The 10911-nt window shown below is 49.3% G+C and overlaps 1 protein-coding gene across 1 annotated transcript; it reads left to right on the forward strand.

Moving 5' to 3' along the window:
• Window positions 1–7960: 7960 nt before the first annotated feature.
• On the forward strand, window positions 7961–8977 carry tpbgl (trophoblast glycoprotein like; the record flags this gene model as incomplete). Its single annotated transcript, XM_080013477.1, has 1 exon — window positions 7961–8977. One exon carries the CDS (start codon window positions 7961–7963, stop codon window positions 8975–8977), a length of 1017 nt encoding a protein of 338 aa, XP_079869603.1.
• Between the last annotated feature and the right edge of the window lie 1934 nt (window positions 8978–10911).

Consider the following 10911-nt stretch of genomic DNA (forward strand, 5'->3'; position numbering starts at 1 on the left):
TGAAGACTTTTGCCCACTTCATCTATGTCTTCCCTGCTTCTTCACTTAACCCCCCCGACCTACAGGATAGAATCCCGGGTAAGTACGGCGCCCACCGGGGAGTCGTCGCCGGCGGATGGAGCTGTGGTTGTCCACGCAGCCCCACCCGATCCCCGGACCGGCCAGGCCGTGTCTTCCAACTTTACGTAGCAATTATCCCCACAAACTCGCACGCGTCGATACCAGCCAGCATTCCGGGCGTTTGCAAATGCCGGAGGTTTTTCCAGTTCGCAGTCAAATGTGCCGTGATGATAACTGCTTTAAGCTGGGCAGGAGTGCTTCATGGTCCTACTCATGAGCTCAATCAGCAGGCCCCAGCTTGTGGACAGTTAACGCTTGCTAACGAACTAACTAACGAATTAACTCCTTTCGCCACACGCTGGTCCCCCTGGCCCCCGCTATCGCCCGTCTCTCCGCCGCGCCAATTAATCATTGAAGGGATGAGAGGTGAGAGCGGCGAACTCAGCCAGTCGTCCATCTGCACAATGTCACGCCGCCTGGGCGCAAGGGATAGGGCGAGTAAAAGTTCACCCCGAGTGGGAAGAGGGCGGAGGTGGCGGTGGGCGCAAGAGTGATGAAACAGCGGCGGGCGCTGATGGATCAGGAATACTGTCTCCGAGGTCCCTGTCAAACATAAATATTGCCTCTTTTGTCCGGTCCCTTAAGGACGGCCCCGGGAGGATGTCATGCTGGCGGTGACGTATGCAAAGAGGTTGAAACGGAATACAGCTGGCCACCCGGTGATCGGCGTGAAAAGCAGAAGCGTGAGGCTTTTTAAGACGTTGAAATAAATAGCCGGTGACATACTGTATTCTAGGATTAGGGGTTGATATGCAAATCAACTTTTTACGCAATTTAAATACGATTTTGAGTGATGTAAAATGTGATCAATTGCTCAAACGGTCAAATTGTTTGCTCAAGGTACGGCTTTCCGCTTTTTTTTTTTTTTTTTTTTTTTTTTTTTAATCACTTTTATCACTTTTCACTGAGACAGATTAACCTTTCCTGAAGGGGGGATGGCAGCGGGCCATCAGGCTGGTTCTCTTTCTAAGGTGTTACCGATACATTTCACCCTTCGGCATGAGTGTCTGCCCGCCACACAAGGCTTTGGTGTCATTAGTCAATAATGGCCAGAAGGACAAATAGCGGTCACTTGAACATCAGATATCAACTGTTTTGGAATCCAATACAAATGGTCACATCGTGGGTCAAGTATCCATATTAATTGGCTGTTACATGATCGTGAGGCACTGAAGAGAGCCCTAGTGACATTTGAAGTGGAGAGAGATGAAGCAAAATCGTAAGGGTATTCAGTCACATGAATTAGGGGAAATATTTGTAGAAGAATAATAATAATAATAATAATAATATGGCCCAAAACGTCCATGACCCTCAATGTCACATCCTCGAGTGTTCTCTGAGAGGCCATACACAGTCATTTTATCCAACAGTCTAGAAGCACACAGTACCTACTGTATGTCATCAATTGTTACGTGATCAACCCAGAATCGCGATTGCGAGGCCGCCCCTTGCGGCCGTCTGCGCCAGCACCTCGTGTCGATTACGCACATTTAAGTATTTTTAGAGCTTATTGTGCGTAATCACCGGGTGTCATGACATTTCACTGCATATATGTATTACCGTATTTATATGTATGTGGCAAATAATCTCTTGAACTTCAACTTGAGCATTGGCTGCTTGGAATATTTTACAAACCAGTAAGATACCTAAGTCATGAAGAAGTCAAGCCCTACTCTCTGAACGCCTTGATGACGTTTGGGTTTTTTTGACAGCTCAAGACTGTGCTCGGTGTCAGCAGAAATAGCAACTTGATGTACAGGATATTGCATATGGATGACATATCAGTGTTTATCCTTCCCTAGAACTATACATTCCAATATCTAATGCCATCACTTTTTAGATTTTAGTTCCGGAAATGGCTCCTGCTTCATGTTAAAGAGATATTAACCGGCAGTGAAAAAAGGATCAAACACACTAATAAAATTGAAAGATGAACTCCTAATATATGAGTAGTAAAAACAGTAATTGCCACAATTTCCATTTAAAAGATCATTCTCATCAAACCTCTGATCGCCCAGTTGTCCAATAAAAAAGTCCAATAAAGTAATGAATTGTTTCAAGTAATAAATCCATTTTATGCAACACTGACGTGTATCTCTTACTATTTAAATACTTCCTCATGTTAATATCTCTCCAGACACCTTTAGAAACTAGGTTGGATGGTTGCTACATTTGTCCCAAATCTGAAAGTGTGTGTGTGTGTGTGTGTGTGTGTGTGTGTGTGTGTGTGTGTGTGTGTGTGTGTGTGTGTGTGTGTGTGTGTGTGTGTGTGTGTGTGTGCTGTATGTATGCTTATAAACAGACCAAACAAATTTTGACATAGTGTCTCTTTCAAAAGTGCAGCATAGCATTTTATTAATATTATTTTATTAGATGGCTAAATAGATGGATACTTTATTCATCCCCGAAGGGAAATTACAGCGACAGAGCAAATAGGCAAAAATAATAAAGCAATACAATAATAAAAAATATATAATATATGCCTATATATGGAATAATGTGGAAAATATACAATCAAACATAACAGTTAACAGTACATAGTAACAAATATGGCAATATACACTAAACCCAACGATAAACAACAAATATAAAAATGAAAAAAAATTGGAAAAACAATTTAACCAGTTTAACCAATTTTAAATATAGATAAAATCACCCGAAAAAAATAAATGGGGGAACAATGTGGTCACATACAATCACTAATTAAATAAACCCGACAGTGAACCGGAAACCAAAAGACAATAAAAATAAACGTGGTGATGTACACTAAACCTAACGATAAGCATCAAATATAAGCCAAAAAGAAAGAAAAATAACATTTAAATAAAAACCGTAAACATAATGGCCGGCAAAGAAAACAATCAAAAACTAGCTGAGTGTGCGTGCGTGCGTGCGTGCGTGCGTGCGTGCGTGCGTGCGTGCGTGCGTGCGTGCGTGCGTGCGTGCGTGCGTGCGTGCGTGCGTGCGCAAACAAACAATGGACATCACGGTACAGATTCAACTTGGACTCTGATCACTCGGCTCCCGCGTGAAGGGTCTCACAGCGGCTGATCAGCGACTACAGCTAAGTCCTCCGACCCACCGCAGCTCGATTTTGCGTTTGGCTCGAGGTGTGTGTGTGTGTGTGTGTGTGTGTGTGTGTGTGTGTGTGTGTGTGTGTGTGTGTGTGTGTGTGTGTGTGTGTGTGTGTGTGTGTGTGTGTGTGTGTGTGTGTGTGTGTGTGTCTGGCCGTGGCTCACTCCATTACAACTCTAAATGACTAATTGATGCCAAAGGGACAGGTGACACCGGCTCCTCTGGATCTGCTTACCAGCCTCATCGCCGCCGACGACTGGACTCCGCCACCGCACCACCTCTTCGCTCATCGCCCCTCCACAACCCCCATCCCCCTACGTCCTCATCACTTATTCATCCGCCGGTGGAGTACTGTTTAAGAAGCACGACTCTGGAAGGATGGGCGGACGGATGGAGATGGAGGGACGGATTGACGGGCGAATGCGGAGATAGCGGACCGTGGGTGGAATGGATGAGCGGGAGAGGGAGAGACAGACATTTTGGGTGGGGCGGGTGGCGGAGGTGCGTGCCAGCGAGCAAGCGTGCGTGCAAGCGCACACCACATTACTCATAGCCACTGCAGAGTCCTTCAACTGTTCACCCTGCTCCCTTTTTTGTAACGGACATAGACTTTCTCTCTCTCTCTCTCTCTCTCTCCCGCTCTGTCTCGGTCTCTCTCTCTCACAGCCACACACACACACACACACACACGCACAAACATATACACACGCGCACGCCGGTATGCATACAGAGCAGACGGAGACGGACGACAACGTGATTGAGTTGGAACTGCTTCCAAGCACCTCTGCGTAGCACACTCACACACAAGTCCCCTGGCACCGTTTTTAATGGGCTGTGTGTGTGTGCGCACATGCCAGGCGGGTGTATCGTCCACGTCAATATTAATCCCCTTCCCCCCAAAGTGAGCGAAACGAACACACACACACACACACACAACCTTACAAACACAATCCCACATCACTTTCATAGTTGACAGGTTTATGTCTCCCAGAGGAGCTCTTTAGTTTTTATGGAGAGCAAGGCTGGGTGGGGGGCGTGGGGGCCGCGGGGGACCGATCCCGGCAAAAACAAATAGCCGGAGTGAAGTAGGCTTCCCATTCATGCACGGCTTAGATGGGCATGGCTGATTCACAGAGGGCGTCAAGAGGGGACAGGAGCCAAGAAAGTCTGGAGGATCCCCAGCGGAGGATCCGTCCTCTTAGCAAAGAAGAAAAAGGGGTTTCGGGTTTAATCCCTGCACCGGGCCAGCCTACTGTATGTCCACAAAACAGTCCGGTCGACAGCCGGGCCTGTGGATCACAATATCCTGAACCTGGTGCACACCGCTCATAACACCATGACTTCCAATGGCTACTCAGGGCTATAGCCGGGCTACTAGATGGGTTTTCTTTTTGCCAAAAATGGACTGTTTTATTTTTATTAGGGGTGTAGCCCAGCGGTACGTGGAGACATGGTTTGCCGTTTGACTTTTCAGACGTCTTGTCATTTGAGTTTCATCAATATCTATGTACATTTGGAGCAGAAATTAGGGGGGGGGGGGGACTGTCATAATTTCATTCGTTTCGGCATCATCATCCGAAGTTATATGAATCCAAGCTTCGTCGAAACCCAGCCACTTGCGAGTGCGACATCTAGACAGACAGCTTGAGCCGACGCTGCGTTTAAAGGAAACTCGGAAAAAAACCAAACTCGCGCTGCGTTTTACCAAACCCCGAAAACGATAATCGTTCAAAGAAGACGTTTTCGAACCGCAGAAAGTTCCAATAGCCGTCGCAGTAACCGACCTTTTCTTTTTATGTCCGAACCGCATGATCCAGGAACGATCGTAACTATTGAGAGAGGGAAAAAAAATAATAATTAAAAACCTTCATGAGGGATATTTAAACTGAGCGACAGAAGAGGAACATTCAGTGACGTAAGCGACACAACGTACTGGGCGGTGAGCGGCCCAGAGCGAGAGGAGAGCACAGTGCGTCACCGTTACAGCACCGTACAGACCCCGTTTCGCAGTCCAGAAAATCGCACGCACCTGGCAAACCCTGGTTTACAGCCACACGCAAGACGGCTGCTTTTTGTAATTTGCACTGCGTTTCACAGGACCCGGAAAACTGTAATATGTACCTAAAAACACTGAACTGGGCCCTGGGTATTGCTGCCTGCAGCTTTATTGCATTGACATTTCACTGCATATACCGTATGTATGTGTATATATTGTATGTATATAAGTATGTGTATGTATCTGACGAATAAACCTCTTGAATCTTGAATCTATTTATTATATTATTATTGTAATTATTCTTATTTGTTTTATATTCCACTAATTGTTGGTATTTCACGCCACACAGAACACCATTTAACACCAAAATGAGACGTATCTTCAACAGCTGAGTACTGCACGGTGTTACTGGATCGGTCCTATAGTTGGAAAGGCTTCTGGACCTTTTGTTCGTTTTACAGGCATTTATTTTCTCCACGAGTTCAATGGAACCGTTCACCGTTCACCTTGCTGACTGCTTTTCCTCTCTGTTCCATATCTGGTGTTTATGTTTTTCGGTGCTGGTTGTGCGGAGCCACGTTGGGACTTCCTGGTTTCCGTTCTGCCTACACTAACTGTTTTCTACATCGTTGTGCCCTCGGGCCTCAGTGTGTGTGTGTGTGTGTGTAACAATTTGTTTGTTGGCGTTTGACATGTCTTGGATGACAGGGTTGGGTTGTGACTAAGCCTCCAGTGTATGGGTCAGGTGCCAGCCGGTGGGAAAGGTGACGGAAGGATGAGGACAAAAGGGCGCCGAATCTGGCGGCGGGGAGCAGGGGAGAGGGGCAAGGGGAGAAAATTCACAGGATTCAATGCCGCCGAGGATTCGCAGCAAGCGAAGACACGGGAGCTGCAGCTTCGCACGTGGAAACTGGCGACTCTGTGAGAGTGAGAGCAGTTTGGCAATGGCAGAGCACCTGAGGAGGATACCGAGGTAGTGGCTGAGTGGTCACTAGTGAGTGAACATGTGAGTGAACATGCGCGCGCGCGCACACACACACACACACACACACACACACAAACACACACATCCTCTAATACTGGAGACAGGAGATAGGGAAGAGCAGTCTTGGGGTAAATCAATTACAAGGTTCAATGTCAAGCTGAAGGCCACAGGGAGGCCACCGCGCCAATATCCCGGCAACAAGCTGTGAATGGCAGCCACCACTAAATCAGACCTCTGGCTGGGGCAGATAGGGCAGGCACCCATGGAACTGGCGCAGGGGGGGCGGGGCACGGGGTTGGGGCATCTGCGAAGAGCCTCCGCAGATGTCCTTGCGCGATTGGCAGAGGAGGCGCCATTCCTCATAAGTCGAAACAGCACCGGGGTGGGCTCTAACTGTGGTCATTCTTATCAGGTGAAATGCCCTCCATCAGTCTTGCTCTCCTGTTCTCTCTGTCTCTCTCTGTGTGTCTCTCTATCTGTCTCTCTCTCTCTCTCTCTCTCTCTCTCTCTCTCTGCACGTTATTTGTGCTGACAGCAGAAAACAAACTGCTGGACATGAGCAGTGCACTTGGTGCCCTGACGCCACAGCTGAGCTGACCCAGTTCACAATGACAACGGCATCGTCAGTGACAGCATGTTAGGGTGATGGGGGGTGTCTACACACACACACACACACACACACACACACTAACTAAACTAGCAGACACATACATACAGAAAGGATACATAAAATACATAAAAGGACATCGCAGCTAGTAGAATGTAGAAGGTAATAAGTAAGTGTGTGTGTGTGTGCACCCACAACACATTCTCCTACACAAATACCTGTGTGCACACTACGGCCAACACACACACACACACACACACACACACACACACAAGCAGACCATGTAAAGCAGGAAGTACACACACACACTGTGTGAGCGTTGTACTTCGGCAGCTCCATCACTCATCCCTTTCTCTGACAAATAAACCTCTTGAATCTTGAATCTTCCCTTCTCGCCCCTCTCTATTACTAAGCCCCTCTCTCTCTTTCTCTCTCCCTCTCTGTACCTCTCCCTCTCTCGTTGCCCCCCCCCCTCTCTTACTTATACCTCCCTATCTACCCCCCTCTCTTTTTGTTCCCTCTCTCTCTTTCTCTTTTTCTCTCTCTCTCTCTCTCTCCCTTTCTCTCCCCTCCCTGCCTCTCCCTCTCTCTCGCTCCCCCTCTCCCCCTTTTTTTTTCTTCCTCTCTCCCTAACTCTCTGTACCTCTCTCTCCCTCTCTGTGCCTTTCCCTCTCCCTCTCTCTCCATCTCTCTCTCTCTCTCCACTCTCCCCCTCTCTTTTTGTTCTCTCTCTCTCTCTCTCTCTCTCTCTCTCTTCCTCTGTCGCCCGAGTCTGACAGGCGTCAAACAGCAGCGGAGCTCCAATCAGCCTCTCCGAGATAGAGAGAGGGAGAGAGAGAGAGAGAGAGAGAGAGAGACGAGAAAGAGAGATAGAGAGAGAGGGAGAGAGAGAGAGAGAGGGAGAGAGAGAGGGGGGGGAGAGAGAGAGAGAGAGAGAGAGAGGGCGAGAACAACGTCGGGACTATTCCTCGAGATGAGACATCGTGGAAACTGACATTGGGGAGAGGGGCGGCAGGGAGCGGGGCCGGCATTCCGATGCTCAGTCCCACTGACCGGACGGCGGATCCACGCGGGCACCCGACGGACCCAAAGTTTGGAGAGTAAAATGGGGGGGAGGCGATGGATATTGTACACTCACAGCGGTGCGTGGGGCCGGCGGTGTGCGTGTTTGTCGGTGATGGTGTGTTTGCTGCTCGGTCCCGTCACGTCACAGGAATCCTCCTCCCCATCATCCTCCTCCTCTTCACCCCCCTGCCCCGCGTCCTGCCTCTGCGCCAGGGACTCGGGGACCGTCACCTGCCGGGGGGACACCGAGGTCCCCGGCGAGGTCCCGGACTGGACCTCCGCCCTGATCCTCCGGGGAAACAACATCTCGAACCTGCCGAGAGCCGCCTTCTCCCCCAACGGCACGGAGCTGGACGCCCTGGTCACCCTGTCCCTCTCCCGCAACGGGATACGGGCGATCGAGGCCGGCGCCTTCTTGGGGCTGCCCCGCCTCCACCTGCTGGACCTGAGCCACAACCTGCTGGCCTCCATCTCGGCCGGGGCTTTCCACGGGCTGCCGGAGCTCCGGTCCCTCTACCTCAACGACTCGCTGCTGGCCCCGGCCACGGCGCACCTCTCCCGGGCGCTCGCCACTGCCGGGGGTCTGCGCCACCTCCACAGACTGGACTTGGCCGGGAACCGGCTCACGTCCATCCCCATGGAGAGATTGGACATCTACAACCTGCACACGCTGGTGCTGGTCAACAACTCCATCGAGAGCATCGGGGGGGAGAACGTTTCCAGCTTGTACCGGCAGTGGCGCGTCCGTCTCTACCTGTCCCTGAACCCGTTCCGGTGCAACTGCGACCTGGAGGCTTTCTACCACTGGCTGAGGAACTCCTCCCAGTGCCCGGACTCGGACCTCCTGCTCTGCAGCGAGCCGGAGGCCAGGAGGGGGACTCCCCTGAAGAGCCTCCGGGCGGAGGACGTGGACTGCGTGAACGAGAACCTGGAGGCGGTGTCCTACGTGTTCCTGGGCATAGTGCTGGCCCTGATCGGGGTGGTGTTCCTCATGGTGCTCTATCTGAACCGGGAGGGCATCAAGCGGTGGCTCAACAACATCAGAGAGGCGTGCAGGGACCAGATGGAGGTCTATCATTATCGTTACGAGCAGGACTCGGACCCCAGACTGGCCAACGTGGCGGTGTAGGACCCCCCTCGTAGGAGCTGTTCGGACAGTGTGGAGGCGGGGGGAGGGATGGCTAGATGGGGATGCTGTTATCTCATTCTGGTCAGGGAGGCGTGTTGGGTTTTTTTTGTTGTTTTTTTTAATCAATATGAGCTCATGTCAACAGCAGAGATTTAGAAAGTAAGATATCCTTAACTCTAGATGATTTCACTCATTTGCTCATGGGGCTGGGCTCCTCTGATTTGAGGATGGAGGCAACAAATTGTGTGGAGGGGGGACAATTAAAAAGAAATAAATATTTTCCTTAAAATAGTCACATTCAGTTATAATCCATACACTTGCAATTAGTATGAATGACAGATGAGGTAGATTAGGTCTCCAGTCAATCTTTTTGATCAATGACCAATCACAGTTTAGCAAAAAAGTGGTCTAGCCCTCATAAAGTTGCATTTTGACCGACCCAACTTAAAATTGACAGCCCTGCATCAGTTGGACCACCTCACCTCATCACAGGGTATAATGAAGCATCAATCAGAGTCGTTTTCAGTTCTGCCAGATTAATATTTCAACGTATCAAAGTTTTTGTACATATTTCATGTAAATACCTCTTCATGGGAGCTGTGCTTTTCATGTACTGTATGCTTTTACCTCTTCACACTGTACCCTCCATGCCTAGTTCTGTATAGTTTATTCCAAGGAAGTAGACAACTAAAATAAATGAATACAGAACTCCTTTTGTCAATTGCTGACCACAGAACGGGGGATGAAAATGAAACAAAATACCACTGCCCCCCCGAAACCATCAAATAGCTCTATCCTGGAGAAGGATCGGGATAAGGGTCCTAAGCTTATTTGGACGTAGTCTGCCGAGGGATTTCCATAGACGGAATGAGCGCGTGTCCTTAGCACGTGGGAAGGAGACGCCTAAAGGTCGGCGAGGCGAGATGAAGTAGGTTGAGATGTTTATCGCCGTGCCATGCCTGAGTCTCTGAAGAAACCCCTTTAGATGCTACGACTGACCGCGTGAAAAGGTTAACTACCCGAACTTGTCCAGAAACCAATATGTTATGACCTCAGTCTATGACACATTGGTATCTCGTGAATATGTTCAGCAGAAACTCAGTAAATCAGGGTAACAAAAGCAATAGGCCTAATTTAGCCTTGCATGCAAATGTTGTAGACATACATGAAAAAGAAAACCATGACAATAAAACAAAAACAAAAAAAGGATGACTTAGCAGTGTTCTTTCTGTCATTACCCTTTGTCATCACTGTCAAGAGAGGTTATTTTCATAGGGGTGTACCCTCAAGGCCGTTCAACAGTGTTGGTGTTTTCCCGTTGTTATGATTTGTGAGTCCAAAACGAAGCGGCGGGAGCGAATGTGACGGCTGTCACGGCCGCGCCTCTGACATTCAGAGGAACAACCCGATTGTTCAAAGTGCACGTAGGGAGCTAGACCCGGTCCCAAAGTATACCGCGTTGGTCTCGCCCCCTGCGACTGCCTGAACTCAAGAATGCTGTATGACATGCAGTGTGCGTGGCTCTGCCCGTGGCACTGGGCTGCTTGAAGACGGGAATAATCCCGTCTGAACAGCAAGGCGGCACTAATCTCATCAGCGCTGTGACTACTAAGTCACGGAGAATGATGATTGACCTGTGAAGTCAGGATCTTTCACGAGCGACCCTCGTAATTTGAGGCATCACTGGCACTTTAGGCCAAGGTCAAGCAGACAGATCGGGAAGAAGTTGGGTGAAGTGTAGGACAGGGGAGTTGCGCTCACTTCATACGAGATGGAGATGGAGATAGAGCTGACAGGAATGACCCTACTGGATTGACAAAAAGCCGGCGTGTGAGCATCGTGGATGGTCCCTCGTTCCCTCCTTGTCTTTACCGTGGTGTAATGACTGACCGCCACCCAGAGGTCGACCCGTTTTAAATCATTTCTCCGCTTTG

This window comes from Zeus faber (assembly GCF_960531495.2).
Source record: "Zeus faber genome assembly, chromosome: 14".
NCBI classification, from domain to species: Eukaryota; Metazoa; Chordata; class Actinopteri; order Zeiformes; family Zeidae; genus Zeus; species Zeus faber.